The sequence below is a fragment of the Chenopodium album genome, chromosome 16 (genome assembly GCF_948465745.1).
Source record: "Chenopodium album chromosome 16, dcCheAlbu1.1, whole genome shotgun sequence".
Taxonomy (NCBI): domain Eukaryota; kingdom Viridiplantae; phylum Streptophyta; class Magnoliopsida; order Caryophyllales; family Amaranthaceae; genus Chenopodium; species Chenopodium album.
The window spans coordinates 42222187-42247304 of record NC_137849.1 but is presented as its reverse complement, the minus strand read 5'-3'; the positions used below and the strand labels follow the sequence as shown (position 1 = coordinate 42247304).

The 25118-nt window shown below is 33.8% G+C and overlaps 2 protein-coding genes across 2 annotated transcripts; one reads left to right on the top strand and one right to left on the bottom strand.

The window, feature by feature from the left end:
* Nucleotides 1-785: 785 nt before the first annotated feature.
* On the top strand, nt 786-8151 carry LOC145585389 (aldehyde dehydrogenase family 3 member H1-like). The gene is made up of 10 exons (XM_081642091.1): nt 786-1193; nt 3333-3401; nt 3499-3595; nt 4593-4799; nt 5500-5615; nt 5722-5826; nt 5912-6084; nt 6172-6262; nt 6640-6789; nt 7758-8151. The coding sequence occupies exons 1-10, from the start codon at nt 981-983 to the stop codon at nt 8016-8018; spliced, it is 1482 nt and encodes a 493-aa protein (XP_081498217.1). The 5' UTR covers nt 786-980; the 3' UTR covers nt 8019-8151.
* A 560-nt stretch (nt 8152-8711) lies between these two features.
* LOC145584337 (uncharacterized) lies at nt 8712-18460 on the bottom strand. The gene is made up of 5 exons (XM_081641202.1): nt 18373-18460; nt 11041-11234; nt 10032-10332; nt 9242-9599; nt 8712-9153 (listed from the first exon to the last, which is right to left on the bottom strand). Exons 1-5 carry the CDS (start codon nt 18458-18460, stop codon nt 8712-8714), a joined length of 1383 nt encoding a protein of 460 aa, XP_081497328.1.
* Nucleotides 18461-25118: the final 6658 nt, after the last annotated feature.

The window sequence follows — 25118 nt, the reverse complement described above, 5'->3', positions numbered from 1 at the left end:
TTGGATATTAGTAACTTTCTAATTTTGGCTAAATAACCCAACTTTTTAGCTTGATGTAAATCCCATTTACTGTACTCAACATAGTTTGATATAGAAAATACAACACTTTTTATATACACTCATGTATACATAAAAACCAAGGGTGATTTTCTTACTCATTTGATATTTTTTCTTCTCATTTCAAGATTTTAAAATGAAAACAAAATATAATAAATGAGTTAAAAATACTATTCGTAGCTCTTGGGTACATCTTGCACCAGATGTACGTAAATTTTCTTAAGTACTATAAAAATATACTCGTGCAGTTGTATTAAGGGCCTGTTCACCTTAGCTTAATTTCAATTCAGTTTAGTTCCAATCAGTTCAATTCATTTCAATTCAATAAAGAAGAACATACCAATAATATACCTTATGACATCAAGGCACATCAGCACATGTCCAATCCCTGCTCCAAAATTATTATGACGTCAATTCACTATACTACTACTCTTATATCCAAATTATTATCCAATTCTCGTAAAAAAAAAAAAACAAATTATTATCCAATTACCCAACAAGCCTAACCTTAACCAAAATTCCCAACAAAAAATTAGAAATTTTTTTATTTAAACAAACACTTTTAAATTACCAAACACGTCACAAAAAAATCAAAATAACACACTCCAATAATTATTAATATTAATAAATAATAAACCAATTAATTTAATCCCCTCACACGCTTAATTAGCACGTGCACTTCACTCTCCCCTTCCCTTTATCAAAACCCCCTCCCTTATTTTTTTTTTTTCGTTGCCAACTTTTAAATTCACCCGAGTCATTCCCTTAACTCGCGGGTCAAACACCGAGTTTCACTCTCCTCAACTCGTTCCTTTACCTTCTTTCTAAGAAATACAATAATCACGCTTTTTTGCTTTTTTTATTATTATTATTTTTTTTATTTTACTATTATTTTATTATTTTCTCTCTCCTCGAGGCTGTTAATGGAGGTTCCGACGACGTTCGGCGGCGAAGATGCGGCGGAGATGGTGACGGAGCTCCGCCGGAATTTCGTAAGCGGTAAAACTCGGAGTTACGAGTGGAGAGTTACTCAGTTGAAGAATATTGTCAAATTTGTTGAAGAACGTGAGACTGAGATTGTTGATGCTCTTCGTTCTGATCTTAATAAACCTGAATTTGAATCCGTTTTATTTGAGGTATTAATTTTTCAATTTACATTCTTAATTATTTTTTTGCTGTTTATGTTTGCATGAAATTGCTGTTGAGTTTCGTGGATTGTGGATATATTTTTTAAATCGTATTTTTGTCAGTGAGATTTGTTGAAATTACGGCAAAATCGCGCGTTTATCGGTGTTATTAATGTTTATTTAAACGCGTAATTGACGTTTATGGTTATGGTATGAGACTATACGTATATGTTTTTCCTAAATAGGGATGATTTTATGGATTGATTGATTTGGTATGGTGATATTTACTATTGAGCTAGGGTGGAGGCGATAATGTTGTGCGTTGAATAACCAAGACTATTTGTTTGCTTATTTGTTCGCGAATTGCGATGGTTTATATGGAGTATTAATTAATGAAGTATGATAAAATCATGCTGATTGTGTGAACTCATGTGTTTTGTTGCTGAGAATGACTGATTAGAAAGTTGTAAAATGAGCATTTAATGTAATTCCAGTGGGTCTGGTTTATTTCTACTTGGTTTTTCTCCTATTTGATTTGCATCCTTGAAACTGACATAACATGTTGACACTTTTATGGAGGGTTAGTTTTGTGCATTTATGGCAAATTAATTTGCTTTCCCTTGTTTTCCTTTGATTGGTGCTGGGGATTTTAGTATTAATGAAGTTAGGTCTATTTCATGAGGGGATTTGTTCCTTTTTTGGTGTAGCGATTTAGAAAGAGTCATAAAAGGCAATGATGTGGACGAGATGTGATTCTGTATCTTGGGAACTTTTATACTTCATGGCATTGATGTGGACGAGATGAGATTCTGAGTCTTAGGATCATTTAAACGTTCGTCTCTTAATTTATTGTAAAGTATAGGTCCTTACCAAGTTGTTGCTGGATACAGCTCTTATTTAGTCATGTGTTCTGTAACGAGTTTATTTCAGATGATTTTTGTTTTTAATAAAATCTACGCGCCTTCTATAGTATTTATTCTCTTTGTTCCTTTTTTGGGCGCCCTCCTTTGTGCTGGAGTAAGCTGATAACTTGATAAGTGATAATTGGCCAACAGACAGAAGTTGTTAGCTTGCTAGGTAAGAAGGAAATTATGTTATGGTCAATTGGAGGCTAATGCAATGAACAAGATGCTGCAAGTAAATAATCAATATTGACTTTTCTACTATGTTTATACATCTCTGCATCTTGGTGATTAATTTACCATTACTTTTGGTAGGTGGTGTGAGAATAACTAATTTTTTGTTGTGTTGGTGTGAATAATACGTAATAAATTAGACTTTAATTGTCTTTTAAGAAAGGTCATAGCTGCTTGATATTAGTGCTTTGTGCATTCAAGTGCAATTGTTTTTAATAGAGTAAGCACAATTTGTTTTTGTTCTTCCCACTCTTTATGGTGAGTATTGTCATCTTAGGGGAAGATATATCTATAATTCCAATGGCAATGCCAATAATAAAAAACTTATCGACTTTATATAATGCATATATCAGAACAAAAAGGCTACCATATTGAATCTAAAACCTGAAGGAGAGAAGGGGATGAGGGCATATTAGCCTTAAATTATTCGATGTGTATAACTACAATCCTGTGTCTTACTCCTACCATTTTACCTTAATAATTAACCTTTAACTGGTTTGAATTCACACTTTAGTGTCTTAGGGTATTCTGAGAATGAGTAGCTACAAATCCGGGCTCTAGCTATTGCAAAAAGGATGGTATTGTTAATAGGTCTGATATTTGTTCCTTAAGCCACAATGTAAATTGAAGTGCATTCCACAAATTGCTCTGTATTTTCTGTTTACATTTTATTCCGTTACTTCTCTCCCTAAAATATTTATTTAAAAAAGGGTGCAAAAAAAAGTTGATAGAGATAGCTTCTCTGTTCCAAGATAGAGCAACACAGCTTATGCTTTTGTGATATGACCAGGAAAGTTGTTACAATGAAAAGATAGAGTCATAGAGGTGGGGATAACAGTAAGGTTCTGCTAGAATGCTACGTAGAATTTCACTATTCCATTTTTTTTTCTTTTTACTTGTGTTGGCATGTAAATATATAATGATTTTTTCCACTTTTTTCCCCCTCATTTATTCTGATTAAGAAGAAATACCCTGTAAATGTTTAACCTGAGATTTCAAATTGCTACTTCAGATTTCATTGCTGAAGTCTTCATGTAAAGTGGCTCTTAAGGAATTGAAGCAGTGGATGAAGCCAGAAAAGGTAAAACTTGGTAGTATCAGTTGAGAACGTAGTAGTATGCACCGCACTGCCTATTGTGCTTTTGAGTTTTACTGAACTTTGCTGGGTTGTGCCTCAGGTGAAAACTACATTAGTCGCATTTCCTTCATCAGCAGAAATAGTAGCAGAACCATTAGGCGTTGTGTTGATTATCTCTGCGTGGAATTATCCGATTCGTGAGTTGGAATTTTGCTCACTTAAATCACTACATGTTTCTCTTATGATTATAAAATGTGTCTTTATTAATTAATTTATTTATTTACATTACTCTTATGAAAAACTTCAAACCATACTACATTAGTGATGCCTGATGTGTGGTTAATCCTTGTCGAATACAAATTGAAAATTGATATTAGAGAGTCCTGTTAACATTTTAGTGGTGAAGGAGTAAAATCTATTGTCTACCTCAGCTCAGCTAAAAGAGTCTCTTCCCCTCTCCCTCCTCTCAAAAGAAGATCAGTTTTTATCTTCATAGACCTTTCAGAAAGTAGAAGAGACTTCCACGGTCCACATGCATGAATGGCTTCATCTCGCTAAACCAAGATTGCAGTTAGAACTTAGAATATTGATATTTTTTTTTCAAGTCTTCTCTGTCGACAACAGCTGAGTTCAAAGAATGCTTGGTAGCCGAATTATGTGATGTATATTCTTTTGCCTCTTCAAACATGTGATCTCATCTATTTATTTGAATAATCACTGATGGAACAAGAATACAGTTTTTGTGAAGGATTACCTGAACACCATGTAAATGATGGAAATCCTCACTGTAGCATGCAGATACTATTGTAAACTGATGAGGGCAATTAGCAACCAATAACTCAATGGACTATGGAATGAAAACTTATCTCTCGCTTTTTTAGAAGAAGCTGTGCACTTTTCTCTCTGTGATATTGGAATTCTGATTCATAGTATACTTCTTGTGTAGGTGTTGTTCATATTTTAAACTTTTATCACTTTAACTTAATATACGAGTTTGAGACACTTTATACTGTGCATCTGCCATTGCCCCCTTTTTAAAATTGTGTCATATGTCATGGTTTCTATGTGGTTTGGTGTGTAATAAATGGGCTTTGTTTCCGCATTTAAATCTATAGTTTTCTTTTTGTCTATTACTAGCCAAGTATGTGGGACAACTGAGTGATTATCTACCTTGTGTGTGATTGCTTTCTTCAGTGTTATCACTTGATCCTGTTATTGGAGCCATAGCAGCTGGTAATGCAGTCGTCTTAAAGCCTTCTGAAATTTCTCCTGCTACATCTTCATTGCTAGCAAAGTATGTGGGACAATATATGGATAGTTCTGCAGTCAGAGTTGTAGAAGGAGCCGTTCCTGAAACTTCTGCTCTTCTGGAACAAAAATGGGATAAAATATTTTATACAGGTTTGATTCTGAAATACTACAAAATGGGATAAAATAGTGGCTGTTTGTATTTTTGTTGATGCACTTCTGACAAATTGCTGGTTTTTGTTTTCCATTGTATAAGCTCTCAAATCAATCTCTGAGCTTGAAACATATAAGGCTATTAATTTGTGTTGTCAATTTTTTTTATCAGAATGCTGTTTGCAGTTGGTTTCAGAATTAAATTATGTAGTTATTTGGCTACCAGGCAATGTTTTGGTGCATGGTCAACTTGTTCTAATAGAACTTGACTTACTTTTGGGCCACTTCTCTAAAGGCAAAATTTGTCCGAGAGACTGAGACGGTCTCACAATAATTTATAGTGGGGCAGGGCCCAGGTGACTTGTTACTTTATCTGGGAGAAGCTTTAAAATGTTTAACAATAAATTAATACAAGCTTTTTAGACGTACTCTTCTCTAAATTTCTTTGCGTCACTGGACAAGTGATTGCTATTCATTGTAGTGGTGTAGCTGTCTAATCTAATATTACATGGAAATTGCTGTAATCAAGATAATTTCGCTCACAAAAGCTATCGTTGTTATAAATGAGCAAAATTTGGCTATATTAAGCTTTGTCAATGACTTAGTTTCTTTTAGCATTACTGCTATGCTATCCTTTGTATAGATGCTTTGTCTTTATAAATGTAACCTTCTAATAACAATTGGCTCCATGAAATTGTAGGCAATGCAAAAGTGGCACGTGTAGTGATGACAGCTGCTGCCAAGTACCTTACTCCTGTTGTCCTGGAACTTGGAGGAAAATCTCCAGCAGTAGTTGATCCCGATGTTAATCTAAAAGTAAAGAGCTTTTTTTTTTTTTTTTTTTTTTTTTTTTTTTTTTTCGCATTCAAGCACGTTAATATGTGGACTCTCTCTCCTGACATGTTGGGATTCTTGCTTGTAGATTGCTGTTAGAAGAATTATTGCAGGCAAGTGGGGGAACAACAATGGGCAGGCATGCATCTCTCCTGATTATATTGTCACTACAAGAGATTTTGCTCCCAAACTGGTAAGATTCTGAAATATTAACAGGTCTGAGAACCTGAGATAATCTTTATATATGCTGCTTTTTCGATGATGTTGCTATAATACAGGTAGATACTCTAAAACGTGAATTGGATAGATTCTATGGTAAAGAGCCACTGCAATCTCCTGATTTGTCTCGAATTGTGAATTCCAACCATTTTGATCGTTTAGCAAGGCTTCTAGATGAGGATAAAGTAGCTGGTAAAATTGTTTATGGTGGTCAAAGAGACAAAACTCATCTGTAAGCTTAGCAATTAATGCTTAATTTCTTATTACTTTGCAAGAAAAAGTTATTTACAGTAATGAGGAAATTTTCAATGTGCTACAGAAAAATTGCTCCCACATTATTGCTGGATGTCCCTCAAGACTCTCAAATCATGAATGAAGAGATATTTGGTCCATTGCTTCCCATTATCATGGTATAATTAAGATTTCTATTTTTCCTATCCTTTCTGTATTCTTTTAATTGATGATTCTCAAAGAAGACTCCGGCTTCCAATCTTTGTATCATTGTGAACAAAAACCTATATCTTTATGACTTGAGTTCAGGACTAATTATTGGAAAAAAGATGTAGGTCTTAAGATTTAATCATAAAAGATTCGTCTGAATCAATAAAATATTGTCTTCCTGATTTTCCTCAGAAAGGATTGTACATGAATACATGACAATAAATGAAAACACTTACTCGAAACCAATCCTTTAAACTACAATGGACCATATCACCATATCATAATATCACCTTTGGTTAGTTACTTGAGTATTGTATATTGATTTTCTTAATGTGCTTGTTTGTAGGTTGATAAGCTGGAAGAATGCTATGAAATAATAATGTCACGAACAAAGCCCCTTGCTGCATACTTATTCACCAACAGGAACAATCTGAAGGATCAATTTGTGAGGACTGTCTCTGCAGGTGGTTTGGTCATTAATGACTCGGCCATACATGTAAGTGCCGCAACATTTTACATTCAAATTCAATCACTTTAGTACAAACTCTAGTATGTGAGATTTTGTGCTCATAACTCGAATTTATTTAACACTTTTATGGTTCTTTATTCAACTTCTTTATTGAGCATTTGACATTGGCAGAATCTGATAATGTAAGAGTTCCAGACTATTGATCTTTATGCCACTGCATGCCTGCATCATTGTCATTAAAAAAAAAAAAAAAAAGTTGTCATTTGATTTGAATATGTCCTTTACTTATCTTCGGCAGAAAAGTATAAACTTCAGTCTATTACTTTAAATTTTAAATTATACTCCCTCCGTTTTTAAATACTTGCTCCACTTTTCTTTTTCGGCCGTTTTAAATACTTGCTCTATTTCCTTATTTGGAAAGATTTTACAATATTAAATTAATTTCTCCCACCTAGTGGACCTACCATGATCATATTTTATTAATTACATATTCTCTCTCTTTCAATTTTCTCCACTACTTTTGCTTTTTACAATTTTTTATTCTTCCACCTATCCCACTACCTTCATATTTATTACTTTCTCCAATTTCTTCTAAAACTCCGCGCATGGAGAAATGGAGCAAGTATTTAAAAACGGAGGGAGTAGTTAAGAAGCTAGAAGAATATTTTACGCTGATTGATTAGTGGGTACAAATAGTTTCTACTATTTGTCTCCATTACAAGTTAAACCCCTGGTACTCCTTAACATTTATTCTGCCTGTAAAGAAAAGTATGCATAGTAAACTGCTTAACCATCCCGCCAAAGCTAAGTACACAAATGAATGATGCACATCACTAATAAAGAAATGAGTTGTCCCAAATTACGAAGCAACATTTATTTGTTTTCAACAACAGCAAGTCACCATTTGATGATTGTAATTTTGGTGTATCATACGACATATATGCACATTACTCTTTGATAAAGCTCATTTTACTTCTGTTGGGATTGATGTACAGCTTGCAGTTCATGGTTTACCATTTGGTGGAGTGGATGAGAGCGGAATGGGTTCATACCATGGAAAATTCTCTTTTGACGCCTTCAGCCACAAGAAAGCCGTTCTTTACAGAAGCTTTCTGGGTGATGCTCCTGCTCGTTACCCTCCTTACACCCGTGGGAAAATGAGACTATTGAGTGCTTTGATGGCTGGAAGTATCTTGGACATATTTCAAGCTTTGATGGGATGGTTAACTTCTGCCCATAAAGAAAAGTCTGCATAGTAAACTGCTTAAGTAAATTAGAGATGTGCATCATTTATTTGTGTAATTATCACTATCCTATTTATGATTTCTGAACACGATAATTATTTGGTTTTCGTAGATAAATAAATGATGGATTTATCTTCTTATGCAAGTGCATATGACTGAGTTCTGTTTATTTTGCCGTTAGTTGCTTAATTCAACAGACGCAGAAAAATTACCACCATTACTTAAGCCTAATCTATCTGCAGTTTCGTGAAATCTGTCTTTAGCTCAATGTTTAGTATTCTAATCCAAGTTGGGTTAATTAATTTTCTGTATACAGCAAAAGTGATACAGTATAAAACTCTCAATTCCTTGGACAATTATGAACCATTGCAACTGATCGATCCAAATTTTTGCTGTCTGAATAGATAGTTAATTATTTAAGGATTAACGTTATTTCTTTGTTTTATTTTTTTATTCTTATTTGACAGTAGCATCTGAATACTGAGTTTAACTGTTAAAGAAAAAGATTAGAATATTACTACACTACAAAGGTAATCTGTTTTTCATTTATATAATTCGATTTTGAATCAGCAGCATGCATAAAACCTAAACCAAACGTTTCGAAAACTCTCCAAACTATGTACAGAGTTGCCTCAGATCATTACCTCACTCCCTAATCTATATGAAACAAAGGAAAGAAAAGCAGTAGAGAGAAACTAACACTAGCTAGTTACTCAATATTCTGAAAATTTCGGACCGTTGTACATCAGTTAGGCTGTTGGGATAAGCTACTAAGAACTTGACTTTCAAGTTCCCCTTATGATGAGGGTTCTTTTGGTTAGGCATACCTTGACCTACAAAAGTTTTTTCATAACCTGGGTAAATTATCTCATCAATTCTCATGCTCATTTTATCCTTCCCTAGTATAGGAATGTATAAGTTGCACCCTGTCAGTGCATCCACCATAGGAATTTCTATCTCAAGCTCTAAATCGTCGTCCTTCCTCCTGAACAAAGGGTGGTGTTTCTCTGTCACGATGAAGATTATGTCTCCTGGATACTCTCCTTGACGCTCCTCTTTGACACTTCCTTGGAAGGTTATCCTTGTTCCTGTCTTCCATCCCGGCTTTATGTTCACTGTCAAAACCTCGTCTTCTTGGACAATCTGCCTGCAGTTTTGGAGTTATGATAACTGTCAATAAACTTTAGTGAACTCATTTGGAATGAGATGGTTTTATTAGAGGCTAGGAAACGTACCCGGTGATAGAGAAGACATCTCTAGAAACCTTAATGTGCTTGACACAACCATGATATAACTCCTCTAGTGTGCACTCAAGCTGCTTTTCAGTAGCAGGAGGCTTTAACATTCCACTCGAGTTGGAGAACATGATCATAGGACCACTTCTACTTACATTCATTTTTCGCGCTTTGGTTGCTACATCACTTGTTGATCTAGCAATGCTGGTGGGTCTATTGGTGGATCCATTCCTGCCGTTAATGCTGGTTGTCCTACTAGTTGTTGACAGCGCCCTGCTTATTGTTGAAGGTGCTCTTGAAATGTTGGATGATTTAGTCCCTTGTTCCTTTCTGCTTGTATTTATAATCCCTGATCTTCCTGCGTGTTAAAGTATGTCATAAGAAGCCCTTAGAAATAGTGAGCCAACTCTACAAGGTTTTGATATAAGAAATTGCTATTGAATTATGATTGCCATTATTTTTTTCTTTTTCGAATGAGTCAATAGGGTAATACAAATTACAAATGGAGAATAGGAGATATAAACCTCTCACATATTTTGTACATAGACTCGCTGTCATGGCTATTATGAGCTTATGACTACGCCAGATTGCCAAAGCCTTTATGAGCACTCAATTTAGTCACTATCTAAGGCGTGTTTTATCCACATGGGCAATTTGTTTAAGTGCAAAAGCAAAATAAGAAATGTGTTTTAGCCTTGAGCACTCAATTTAGCAAAAACATGATATGATATGATATGATACGGTATTTTGCATTATTGTAAGATTAAGATAATTGGGATAAGTAAATTACCAAATGAAGGACTTGAGTGGAAAATACTTCCTTTGGGCAAATTCCTTTCGAACCGTTGTGAATTATGGGTTTTTGGAAGATCAACTAAAGATGAAACTTGTGATGGGCCTTTCTTTTTCTTGGCAACACTTAATAAAATAAATGCTTTGAAACAGCTATTGTGAAAATTATCATTATCATGCCCATGTTTTTGACTCATTTTGTTAAGCTCTTCCACTCCATTTCCATTTTGGTTGACCTTGTGAAAATGATTGTTGACATCTTGCCATTTTTCATGGTTTACCTGCCAATCTTGAGGGGCCTGTCAAAGTTAATGTTAAAATATGTATTAGAAAAATAAAACAAAATAATTAGTGTACAAGATAACTTATGGTAGCTAGGTTTAGGTGAGTACACATTATAAGTATATCATATTGGTCAAATTCTCATTTATAGAATATTTGTTTGAGAAGCAAAATAATTATAATGAAATAAACATTATATCAACCGTCCATTACATGCATATAGACAAAAATGTGAAATCCTTACATATCTCGACTTGTCAAGTTGATCACCAATTTTTTATCTCATGCAAGAACCGAATTAGTTACCTTTATAAAGAGATTTTTATTTTATTTTTTAACCTCAACTATATATATAAACTTAATTCCTTATTCCCCTAAAACAATTCACTATATTGAAACATAAAAGTTCATTTTCGATGACATAAACGGGACAAGAAAAAAAACATTAAGTTCCCTTCAAAATATAAGAATTTCAAAGAACATAAAAATAAAAACTTTCATTGGTTTTTTCATTCCAATACATCAATGTATTGTACATCCATTATTATGACCTTTTTACATATACAAAAAATAAAAATAAAAAGTAACAAAACATTAAAAAAAAAAAACATAAAACATGAAAAACTATTATTTTCACCAATAATAATTAGGGAAAATATTCAAAATTAAATGTAAGAATAAAACAAACCTTCCTCAAAAAAAGAAAAAAAAAAAGAAAAACAAACCTTAAAAAACTCTTCATCAAAAGCATGAGGATTAGTTTTGAAGTCATCATTTGGCTTGATCTTATTATTTGATGAAATGTGATGTTTGTGATGATGATCATCATCATGGTGATACCGTTTTGCAGCATGAGATTTATATTTCTTCCAAAAATCTCGAATTTTGGGAATATTATAACATTCTTGATGAGATTTTTCTGTTTCAAAATCCATGGAAAATGCAAGAAAGAAGAACAACAACAAAGAAAAGGGAGGAGAGAGAAAGAAGAGAGAGAAATCGAACAACTAAAATTGCTTGGCTTAATTAATTATGCATGGAGCAAAATTGTGATATGAGGTAGGCTTTTATATATATTAGGAAAATTATTACGTTATGGAATATGATAAGACCTTGTATATAATATTAACATAGTGTTAATTGTTAATCCATTGACCGTATGATGGAATGATTAAGGAATTCATCTAATGTTTCCATAAGAATTTAATTTGATTACAGTATAATATACGTAGTATTTTTATTTATTTATTTATTTAATTTTTTTTTTTGTGAAGTATGGAATTTTTTTGCTATCTCTCTTTGGAAAATAAATATTACACAATAAAGGAGTATCAAACAAACAACACATTTCTAAGAAGAAATGGAGCTGGAAAATTATATGAAGTTTTAATAGATTACAAGCGTGATTCTATTTCTTTTATAGAGATTGTGTTATGTTCACCTGATTATTGTTAAATTGAAATTATACATGCTTGAATGTCCTTCACAATACAAAGTACTCCGTATTATATTGTTTAGGGTGAATAAGATAGGGCCTAACTTGAATTGAATAGCATATTGCATATATATACAAATCAAGATCATCATAAAATTTTCTAAACATAAAACATCACATAGATGTGTCACATGGGGAATGGACCGTGGACGACACAAATAGGCATTTGTGAAATATTGTACAACAAATTGTTGAAAGCACTATTCTCAATACTCTCAAATGCATGTGATAATTAACCTCTTATATATTTAATACTCTAATACTAGTTTTTATCTAACTTATAATCTGCTTTGTATCAATGTACTAAATTATACTCCATCCGTTTTTAAATACTTGATCCACTTTCTATTTATAGCCGTTTTTTAAATACTTGCTCCATTTCCTTATTTGGGAACCTTTAACAATATTTAATTAATTTCTCTCAACTTGTGGACCCAACATAAATCATATTTTATTATTTATATATTCTCTCTTGTCCAATCTTTTCAACTATTTTTGCTAGCTTTTTATAATTTTTTATTCTTCCACTTATCCCACTACCTCTATATTTCATTACTTATTCTAATTTCTTCTAAAACTACACGCATGGAGAAATGAAGCAATTATTTAAAAACGGAAGGAGTAGTAGTTAACCTAGGTGCGGAGGTTTTCAACATTTCACTTGTCTTTCTTTATTTTTCATTATTGTACGATTATTACAAAAAAAAAAAAAAAAAAAAAAAAAGTACCGTATGGAGTATATGTTTTTTTTGGTCAATATATGTCACTATCTTAGCTTCCCCTTAAAAAAAAAAAAAAAAGAAAAAAAAAAAACTTGAACAGATGAACCAATAACCCAATTTATTCTACTATGTTAAGACTCACAACTTCACAAGAGTCACAACTTAACTACTCAATACTCATTCAAGACATTTTTTTTTTTAATTTTTTTTTTAATTTATAATTTTTGGAAGGGCTCTCTATCATTATTACAAAATACTAGTCAAATACTCCATCCTTCTTACGTAGTACTTCGTATATTTTTTTTTAACCATTTTGACTATGAGTAGTTACTAATACACAACTTACTTTCATAACAAATCCAACAAAATTCCATAATTACATTAGTTCCTCCCTTATATATTACATATTAGTGAAAAATATGCATCAAAGTAACCACAAATGGTCCAAAATTGGGTAAGGAATTATGGGACAAAAAGAATAATATTAAATTAAAACAAAATTGTTTGGACATTATTCATTATTTCACTTCATCACATATCATCTGACTACGTACTAAACTAAGTTGTTCTGTAGAATATGAATATTTGCCCGTGAAAGAAAGTATCAAATAATTCATTTTCAATTTATCAATAAATAATGATCAAAATGATTAAGAATAAGATGTACAACTAGATAAATGCATGTGTTGATGGTGTTATCTAATAAGGTTGCAGGCCGAACTGCCGAAGTGCTATGATCATGGGTACCAATATCACAGCCGTATCTTGGCAATTTGGCTGTTGCATTAGAATAAATTATAAAATTTATTTATTTATTTATTTATTTTTTTAGAACCATAAAATTTAATTATAACAACAGAAGAATAGTACTGTAACTAAAAATCTAAAATTGAAGCAATTTCAATAGAAAGGTATACTAAATTTAGAGCTGCTCTGCTCTGCTCTACTCAGATCAAATCTGCTCTACTCAAAAGGAAATCTGCTCTGCTCTGCTCTGCTCTACTCTATTTTCAAATAATAATTAATAATAACAATAATAATTAATATTCAATAATTATAATTAATATTGTATTGATGATAATAATTAATTATTTTAAATAATTATAATAATTATTAATATTAATAATAATTAATATTAATTAATCATAATAATAATTATCAATAATAATATTTAATAATTCAAACTATTAAGAATTAATATTTAATAATATTATTAATTAATAATTTCTAATAATTATAACAATTCTTTCAAAAAAAATAAATAATAATAATAAAAATTAATAATGATTTCTTTTTATAAATATTTGATATTAGAATCACAATGTATAGAAACACTTTATGTGGGTATTGATTGTTAGTTCATTGAGTTGAATTATTTTTCAAATCTTTCCATACAATTTAAGAATTAAAAAAAAGAGGTTGTTTTCGAGTAGTACTTTGTATATCATTATTATTTTGAGGCTTAAAAATATATGATTAAGACATATTTGTAAGTAAAACCATTATTACTCATTAAATCATTTTATTTTAAAATTTTTGTGAAATGAATCACTACTAAAATTCGGCTAAATTGCGACCGTTTTTTTACGACCGTCCGAAAAACGGTCGCAAAATTCATATTTTGCGACCGTTTTTTATGCGGTCGCAATATTACGACTGCTTTGACAACGGTCGCAAATTTGCGACCGTTTTACGACCGTTTTTAGCCTTTTAGACGGTCGCTAGGATGTTTGAACAATTAAAAATAATTCCAAATTAAAATAAATTGTTTGCGACCGTCAAAGACGGTCGTAAATGTCATAATCTGCGACCGTCAAAGAGACGGTCGTAAATGTCAAAATCTGCGACCGTCTCTGACGGTCGTAAATGACATAATCTGCGACCGTCGTAAATGTCAAAATCTGCGACCGTCTCTGACGGTTGTAAATGACATAATCTGCGACCGTCGTAAATGTCAAAATCTGCGACCGTCTCTGACGGTCGTAAATGTCATAATTTGCGACCGTCAAAGAGACGGTCGTAAATAATAAAAATCTGCGACCGGCAAAGACGGTCGTAAATGTCAAAGAGACGGTCGTAAAAGACCTATTTTTTAATTTAAAAAAACGGTATAAAAGGATACCTTATTCACAAACCCTAACTACTTCACACTCATTCAGCAGCCGCTCATTCTCTCTTTTCTCTTTCTCTTTCCTCTCTCTCTTCTCACAGTTGTTTCTCTCTCCTCCTTCGCTCCTTCTTTCGTTCTCGCCATTCCTCTTCTCCTACTTCATTCCTCTTCTCCTCCTTCGCTCCTTCTTTCCTTCTCGCCATTCCTCTTCTCCTCCTTCGCTCCTTCTTTCCTTCATTCCTTCATTATTAATTGACTTTTATTGCCGGAAATAGATCGAAAATCGTCCTAACATTCAACCGACGCCAACCGTAACCACCATGACCCCCATCGTCAAGCTTTAGCCCACCACCACTATCTCCACCGTCACAATGTTATGGCTAAGCAAGTTGATGGTTTTTAAGGTCAAATTCGACCATGAAAAGTCTAGATCTAGACTTTTCATTGTCGAATTTGGCCTTATTAAACCAAATTTGAGGTGAAATTCGAAGTCAACTCGAGGTTTAAGGTATGTTATCGTACGTGTTTATACTTGTTTGTCTGAGTTTTTATTCGAATTTTTTTTTTATTTTTTGTTCGAATTTCAGTATTCGAATGTTAATTTTTGTTCATTTTGGGATTCATTTTCGTTTTCATTTTTTGGTTAATGTTTGGGTTTGATTTTTGTTATTTTGTTAATTTTACTATGTATGCTTGATTTTCGTTTCGATTTTTGGGTTGATTTTTGTTAATTTTATTTCGAATTTGATTTTTTTGGTTGATTATGGTTAATTACTTTGAATTTTCTCTGTTTTTTTTTATTAATTCAAAATTCCATGTTTTAATTCGAATTCCCATGTTTTATTCATTGGAATTTTGTTTTTTTTTTTCGTTTGAATTTTTCTTTGGATTTTTGGGTTTGATTTTATCTTTGTTTTGGGTTGATTTTTGCTAGTACTTCGTGGTGGTTGGGGTTTTCATGGTGGCTGGGGTTTCCGTGGTGGCTGGCTGGGGTTTTCGTGGTGATTGGGTGGTGTTTTAAGGTGTGCAGTGTGGTGGTTTGGGTGGGATCTGGGTTAAGGGTGTGGGTGGGATCTAGGTTAAGGGTAGGATCTGGGTTAAGGGTGTGGGTGGGTGGGTTTTTTTTTTTGTTTTTTTTAAAACTTTTAGCGACGGCTTATGACGGTCACTAAATTCAATATTTGCGACCGTTTCATAAGGCGGTCGCAATTTCTAATATTTGCGACCGTTATTGAAACGGTCGTTGAAAATAGGAAAACGGTCGTAAAAAATCTGCGACCGTCAAACGGTCGTAATATTTTTTTTTGCGACCATGATAATAACGACCGCCATGTTGCGACCGTTGACGGTCGCAATTATGTTTTGCGACCGTTTTTACTATTTTTTGCGACCGTTTGCGCCGGTCGCAATTTGGCCAATGTTTAGTAGTGAATATAAGTAAACTGTTGTCTTTTATCTTTATACTATTAACATATGTTAAATACGGTACACATTTATTTATGTTTTCACTCACCTAAATCAATGGTATATGCACTTAATAATAATAGTAATAGTAATAATAATAATAATAATGTTGAAATCTGCTCTGCTCGGCTCTGCTCTGCTGAAATTTAATTTGGTTTGCTCTGTTGACCCCTGCTTTGCTCTGCCCAGAAGCTCAAAAGAACAGGGCCTTAGAGTGCTCCGTGGCAGGGGCGAGTGCTCTGCTATTGTTATTTCGGAATTGGAAAGACAGCAAGACAACAAGAAATCAAGGAAAAAATATTATCCTTGTAACTGCTATTCATACTATGCAAAAAACATCAATAAATAAACAAAAAAATTAAGGAAAAATTGCTCCCATTAATCTGAACTTTGCCTCGTCTGCCCAAATTAATCCCTACTTTGAATTATTCCCCATCACTCCCAACTTTAGGGGGTATTAATTTCTATTGCACCCAACCGGTCATCCAACCTAATATTATAGGTTACAAGACACGTGTCAGCCTATAATTGGCTAAAAAAAACCCACAAACCACCCATGCCCAGCCCGGAAAACACCACACCCTCACCCCCACCCCGCCGGAAAATCGGCCCCATCCCTGAAAACCCCTCCCTCGCTGCCGGAAACCGCCGCCCAACCACCCCTTCCCTTCCCCCACCCCACCCCCGAAAACCCCTCCTCCACCCCTTCCCTTCCCCCACCCCCGAAAACCCCTCCCCCTACCCAACCATAGTTCCCCAAATCCTGAGCAAGGAGGCCATGAAATTAGCCACGAATGGCTGAAATCGGCCGATTTGGGGTTAAAACCAACCATTCGGCCGATTTCGGCCCTTTTCGGCCATTTCTGTGGCCGTTTTCAGGAAGAAATGGGGGTGCGTTTCTGGTGGTCGTTTTTGGGCGTTTCGGGGGGTGCTTCCGGCGTCGAGGTGGGCCAGGGGTTCCAGCGTCGAGGTTGGGGCTGAGAGAAGCTAAGGGGAGGTGGAGGTGGCGGTGGTGGAAGGGGAGGGCTGTTGGGGGTTTTTTTTTTATTTTTTTATTTTCCCTATTTTTTTTTCAACCATTGCATATTGACACGTGTGCAAAAAAAAACTAATTCACAAATGTTTACCTGATTGACTGGTTGCAAGTCATTGGGGTGCAATAAAAATTAATACCCCTAAAGTTGGGAGTGATGGGGAAAATCCAAAGCAGGGATTAATTTGGGCGGACGAGACAAAGTTCAAATTAATGAGAGCAATTTTTCTAAAAATTAAACCAAAGAACTAGAACCAAAAAATACTTGAAAAGCCCATCTAATAATAATACTAGTACTAGTATATAAAAGCACAAACTCATTATTGCCATGTGTCTTTTCTTTAAACACTTTTATCTAAAAAATTAATTAACAAAAGCTACGTAGTACTCCGTATTTGTTTTTATGGTTTTTTTTTTTTTTTTTTTTTTTTTTTTTTCTTTAGTTATGTTGAACCACTTCTCATCTATAGGAACAAAGTCATACATGGAGAAGTAATTGTTCTTTTTCCATGGTGTTGATCCCATCAACAATCCAAGAATCCACTTCAGTCTTACAAGTTTGTTAGCTTTTGTCATTTTTGGCTTTAATGCATTAGTATATGGCTTTAAATCTGCCCTTTGAATTATCCTAAATAAACTTGCTTCTTAATTATATATTAAGCATATGTGTAACATCTCTAATGCATGACCTCTCACCCATAATACCAAGCTTCCTTATACATTCTCGAGGGATCTGAATCCTTTTCCTCCTTGCAAGGTGTCGTGGTACTTTGTGCATGGATTGTAATTGTATATCTCCTCTTTTTGTTGTTTGAATTACGCCACAATTTGCTTATGGGCCTCCTTGTTATATTGAACATCTCCATTAGGATTTGAATTGTTCCTCTTTTTACTTTGTCCCCTTCAAAATTTTCCAAAAGAAAATAGAGGAGATTATACTGTTGTTATGTGTTGATCAGCCTATTCTTTTGCTTATGATGTCTTGGTGATCTACCATTAGTTAGTTGACTTTGACTTTGCGGACAATTTTCATGGTGTTGAGTGTAGCTATAATGCTACTCCATTCGTTTCATAATTAGAAGCCTATTTCTAACATTTATTACTCACGTTATAAGAGAAATAGGCTTTTAATAGGGATTATTATGCATCAGTTTCGGGAACTATATATGTCAACATTTGACAACATGTTTAAAACAATGCCAAATTCCCCATTGATTTCTATTTCATTTTCACCATTAATGTCACTCTCATCTGCACCATTTTCATCATCACTTGGCACCAAATCGTCTGGCATCAGGTTAAGTTCAAGTCCTAAAGCCATTAAAGAACAAGGCAATGATGAAATATTTTATTTTTTTAAAAAAAAAAGCTCAAGAAAGTTGAAATAAAATGAGGATTCTTTCAAAAATGATGATTTTCACCATTAATCCTCTTTGTGATTGTGTATGGCGGGATTTTGTAATTTTTATTCTCAATTAGATTAGATCCCGTGCAATACACAGGTTTAACAAAATTTTATTATGAATTATTACAATCTTTGAAAAGTTATACAATAATTTACACAAAAGAGAGAGTTATAGTTTCTTTTAATTTAAACAAAATTACTTAGTTTTATACCGGTTCTTAATTTAACAAAGATATATACCAAGGTTGGTACCATGAAATACTCTCTTAATTACCCCATTAGCGGATGTTGGCCAAAAATATTAGAGGGGCCAGGATTGAATCTATATTACCTCTTGCTTAAAACTAATCACCCTATCCTAATATTTTAAAAGTGAAATTAGTTCTTTAAGTTCATATACTAATTAATCTACTAGGGGCTAGGCCCCAAATGGCCCCGGTAGAAGGTCCCCTTAAAATAATTACAGTCTTTAGTTAGCTCTACAATAATTTACAAAAAATAAATAAATTAGAGAGAATCATAACATTTATAATACGCATAAAATAATATGATTTATTTAAAGTTACACCTTAGAACAAAGACATCTAGGTTACTACTCTCCTCCTTTACCAATTTAATTAGTTGACAAACTTTAACCCATACGTGATTTGGGCAATAATGATGAATTGTCTTAGTAATTTTTCATTTAATGCTTCATTTGTACTTTTGCACTTTCAATTATGGATGTAAAGGAATCTTAATAAATCTTAATTTCCCTTGTTTATATTACAAAAAATTTAGCATTGATTCAATTCATTTATTAATGTTAATTTTTTACTCCGTTGTTCATTTTTCCCCAACTTAAAATCTCTTACAAGTTTATTCAATTCTCATCTTTTCTACTAGTACTCCTCTATAAATTATTCATTTTTCCAATAAATTAAAAATAGTTAGAGGACCAACTCAACCAAAAGCTTAAGCTGATGGTTGAGGCCAGGAATATGTTTTATACTCTATCACTCCCCCTCACATGAAAAACCTTTTGGGCTTAAAATGTGGATGCAACACAGGCCCACTCATACTTGGTGTGAATTAATTCCACTTTAAAGGAGAGGTGGATGAGATTCGAACCCGTGACCTTTGTGTCATGCTGGCTCTTGATACCATGTTAGATTTCGGGAAAACTCCTCAGCCTGGAGTGTGTACCATTGATCAATATTTATAGAGTTTACAATGCTAGGCCTAATCACGTTAAGAAACCTAGTACGATAAGGATACAAAATATACATTAAATCTAAACAAATATTATCATAAATATAATATCTATCAGGAGTTTTATAAAATACATATAAAAGGTTGATCACGAAAAGCCTAGTTTTTAAAAAACGGAGTATGATGCTTTAGTCCGTAGTTGTTTTGTTTGAGTAATTATTGGGGCGTAAATTCAAAAGAACGTGGTTCCTCTATTCAACGTCACTGGCTATAGAAGGTTTGTTTGATTTTCCATTTTTTTGATTTCATGGTGATTTGTTGTTTAGTCAAGTGTAAATTTTTGGTACAAGTTTAAGGTTCATATTATCATGTTGTATACTGCAGTGGAAATAATGCTATACTTGGATGATATAATTAAAAAGTTGATCGTAAAACTCGAATTGGGCCGGAATCAATGCAATGCTGAATTTATAAATTTCATTGAGTGGTTGCATCTTCTGCACTTACTTGTTGATTTGTTGTAACCTATGTAATCTTTATTTGGCTATTCCTAAAAGCACTAAAACCTAGATATTAATATCCAAAAATGTCTTTTCAATATTCACATAGCTTTATATTGCTAATTAGCTAGGCTCTTTAAAACCCCTAGTCATCATTCCCTTTCATATTGCTAACTTCAGGTTGTAACTTATGATATGAGAATGCATTGTATCATTGTTTTGTGTAATCTTTGGAGTGGTGCAATGATAAGTTGATGGAAATGCGAGTGTTTTTAGGTTCATAAGCAAGTTTCAAGAGAGTTTAAAGGCTTAATTTATAAAATCTAAAAATTTAAGGGTAAAGGCGATACCCAAAAAGGAATAGTGATGTTCATGTAAAGACCAAATGGAGTGTACACTTTTGGGAATGGGTTTGATGTTCAAAGAGAGAATCTCCTTTTATATGAGACTCTTACTAAGGAAGTCGTTGGTTGCCAGCATCATAGAAGAAGATAGGGTGAAAATTTATATGTCACATTGTAGTTTTGTCTTGATGATTTTAATATTGATGGTATGGCACTGTTCTTCTTAGTATGATATAATCAAGTAGTGGAAAAATGCTTTAACTTTCTTTATATTATCTTCTTGCCTGAATGCATGGGTTGTTCGTTATGAGTTCGCCCATATTCCGGGCTTCCTTTATGAAATAGTTTTAGAGGGATTGTCTTTGACTACTAATATTAAATACCGATTTGTGTCTAGGTGTCAAACTTAGCAATTGTGTGAAAGAATAAGCTTGCTTTGGGTCTAAAATGAAGTGTTGAGAACTTACATCCATGTCGATGATTGTGTAATGAGGTTCTCCCCTTTCCGACAGTACTGTGACATTATTATTTGAGGTTATGAAAAGTGGTAATTAATCCATCATTTTTTCTAGTTTCTACATAACTGTGTTGCCTATAAGTAAGATGTTATCGACTCTCTATATTCTTGGTGTTTAAAATGACGGATTCTCGTGTTTTGTAACTTATTTCTTTTCCTTTTTCTCCATTTTTACTTTATCAGAATCGGGCTTTTATTTCCTTCTAATAGCATCATCCAGCACTTAATTTCATTACCTTTTTGCAAAACTTGCGTTCTTTATAGTGCTTGATGTACCCATACTTTCTCTACAATTAACTTACGTGCAGAGCAACCTTATGATAGCAGTCCAAATTTCAGTGCAGGGGATGCAATGTGGATCACAGGATACAGGACAGATTAGTTCATTGATATTATGAATAAATGCAGATCTAAGGTACTTCATAATGCTTTGTGTTACTTTTGAGAATATCCATCATGATACAGATTATATGCAGCAGATGAGATGTATGTACATTACATGATGCCTTAATCCTGTCGTAAATAGTTCTCTTTATGTTGGGTAAATCCGCAATTTTTTTTTTTTTTGGTGAGTATAAAATTTATCTTCTTGGGGGTCAAATCTGGGAAGTGTATCAAGTTTTTTATGGTGCTATTTTGGATAAACTAATCCACTCATTTAGTCATTTTACATTTTTTCCCAGGATCAAAATTTCAAACTATTGTTGCTACAATTGTGAAAAAAAAGGTAAAAGTCAATTTCTTTGTAAACTCTATTTGCAGTAATGACTCAGTAAAAAAAAAAAAAAAATCCACACAAAAAAGTCTTAAGCATCGTTAGCAGGATAAGGGGAAAACAAAACTAAAAGGGATCCTTAATTGGATCTAATTGGCCTAAGAAATTAATTTTACCATTGTTTTCACCTATTGATTGTTGAAAATGAGGTAATCTAGAAATATATTGTACAAACCTAGAATAAATATCTAATAAGAAGAATCTAGAAAACTAGACAAAAGCATACTACCTAGAATATTCTAGATAGAAGAAGAAATATGTAGAAACAAATTGAAGGAGTATATAACCCATGCAATAGGGACATAATACTTGCATGTAAGTATATAACCCATGCAATAATAATACTCATATCTTCCAACTTTGCTACCCATTACGTACTACTTCTACTCCAACTTCCTAACATTTGGTATCAGAGCCAATTAATCCAAAGCCTCCATTTTTCATTCATCATCCAAACTCAAATATAACAACAACTCCACATAAATTCAAATGGCCTCCCCTACTCCAAATTCAAACACAAACTTAAATACAAACACAAACAATTTTAATCCCCAAGTTAATTGGGTACCTACATTTAAGGGGGAGAAATTTGATCAACGGAGTATGCAAATGAAATCAATCTTCATCACCCAAGATATTTGGGAAATTATTGAAGATGGCTATGAGAAACCCAAAGATGCCAATGAAGAGGCTTCTTGGGATGCCTCTAAGAGAGGCCAATAAAAACAAAACATAAGAAGGGATCATTATGCCCTTTCCATAATTTATCGTGGGGTAGATGAAACAATACTACCTACGATCATGGCCGCTACAACGGCAAAAGAGGCGTGGAGTATCCTGGAGACAAAATATAGAGGCTCGTAAAAGGTAATACTCTTTAAACTTCAATCTTTGTGGGGTCAATTTGATAGCTTACAAATGACCGATAATGAATCAATTCAATCCTATGTTGATCGAGTCTCAAATATTGTTAACCAAATTCGATCTAATGGAGACACAATTGAAGATGTTAAAATAATCCGAAAAATACTACGCACTCTTACAAAAAAATTTGATCACATAGTGGCTGCTATAGAAGAGTCTAATAAAGATTTAAAATTGCTCAACATGACTGAGCTAATGGGCTCTTTATTGGCTCATGAAGAAATAATGCGTAGATTTGATGAGCAGCCGGTAGAACAAGCCTTTCAGGCTAAATTAAAATTTTCTTATGGAGAAAATAGAAATGGCCATGAAAATAATTTTCAACCAAAAAAGAAAAATTTTAATAATCGAGGTCGGGGAAGAGGAAATTATAAAAACCAAGGGAGCCGAGATAATAACTCTTTTTGCATATTATGTAAGAAAAACGGCCATAATACGAGAGATTGTCGGTACAAATGCAAAAGATGTACACGACACTCTCATTTTGAAAAAGATTGTTATTTCCGGCAAAAAGAAGAGGCCAACTTCACAGAAAATAATAACTCTAATATCAACTATTTTATACCTGTCTAAATGCTCAAGAAGAGCAAAATGACATGGTATATAGATAGTGGTTGTTCCAACCAGATGACCGGAAATAAAAATTTCTTTGTAACTCTTGATGAAAATATAAAATCACAAATTACTCTTGGTGATGGGAGTAATCAAGAAGTTTCCAGAAAGGGAACAATTGTTGTTAAAACAAAAAATGGCTCCTCTAAATTCATCCTCGACGTCTTTTATGTTCCTGGGCTGGCACAAAATTTATTAAGTGTGGGCCAATTAGTCCAAAAGGGCTATATGGTAAAATTTGATAATAATCAATGCCACATATATGACAAGAAAAAGGGCAATTAATCACTACAACTAAAATGGCTCCAAATAAAATATTTCCACTTAAAATGCAATTGGAATCAAACATTGCTCTAAGCACAACAGTGGATAAATCCACCTTGTGGCATTTGAGATTTGGACATTTAAATTTTGACAGTTTAAAACTGTTAAAAAATTGAGAAATGGTGATTGGGCTACCACCAATCACTAATGAAAAGAAAATTTGTGAGGGTTGTATCTATGGAAAAATGCATAGATCACCATTCCCAACCTCATCTTGGAGGGTCAGAGCTCCATTAGAGCTTGTCCATGCTGATATATGGGGTCCTACCAAGAATCCATCTCTTGGCGGAAAAAGATATTTTCTGTTGATTGTTGATGATTTTTCACGCATGATGTGGGTATATTTCTTGGAGAAAAAATCAGAAGCATTATCCCACTTCATGCAATTTAAAGCCCTCATAGAAAAACAAAGTGGGCATTCAATAAAGGTCCTAAGAACCGATCGTGGGGGAGAATTCACAAGCAATGAATTCAACAAATTCTGTAAAGAGCACGTCATAAAAAAGGAGCTTATAGTCAGACGCACACCACAACAAAATGGTGTTGCAGAACGGAGAAACAGGACAATTGCTGAAATGGCTCGGAGTATGATGCAAGGAAAAAATGTGCCTAAATATTTTTGGGCTGAAGCTGTCCACACAACTATTTACATCCTGAATAGGTCTCCCACGAAAGCAATAAGAAGCATGGCACCATACGAAGCTTGGCACAAACGAAAGCCAAGAGTTGAGCACCTTAAAGTTTTCGGGTGCATTGCATATGCCCACGTCCGAAGGAGAATCGGGATAAGCTAGACGGAAAAGGATAAAAATGTATCTTCGTTGGATACAGTGACGAGTCAAAAGGATATCGTCTCTATCAACCCGAATCCAAGGAGTTGATCATCTCTAGAGATGTCATATTCAACGAAGGAGCACAATGGCAATGGAACGAGAGCAGTCCAAAAGTTAAAGATCTAGAAGTTCCTGCAGCAGTCATTCCACCTTCAAACCCAGATCAAGGTGAAGGCCCAAGCAGCCCAAGATCAACACCAAGCAGCCCACGATCACCAACAAGCAGCCCAAGGTCACCATCAAGCTCAAGTTCAACACCAGAATCAAGTCCAACACAAGAAGTTCGACGATCACAACGACCTAGGCGTCCTCCAGCCTACTTGGATAAATATCAGTGTAATCATGCTATCATGGCCCTCATCGCCAGCGAACCACAAGGCTTCCAAGAGGCAGCACAAGAAGAAAAATGGATTGACGCCATGAATGAAGAAATCAGGATGATCGAGAAGAACCGCACATGGGAGCTTGTTGAAAAGTCTCGAGACAAAGAAATAATAGGCCTCAAAAGGGTCTACAAGATCAAGTACAATGAAGATGGCTCCATTCAAAAATAC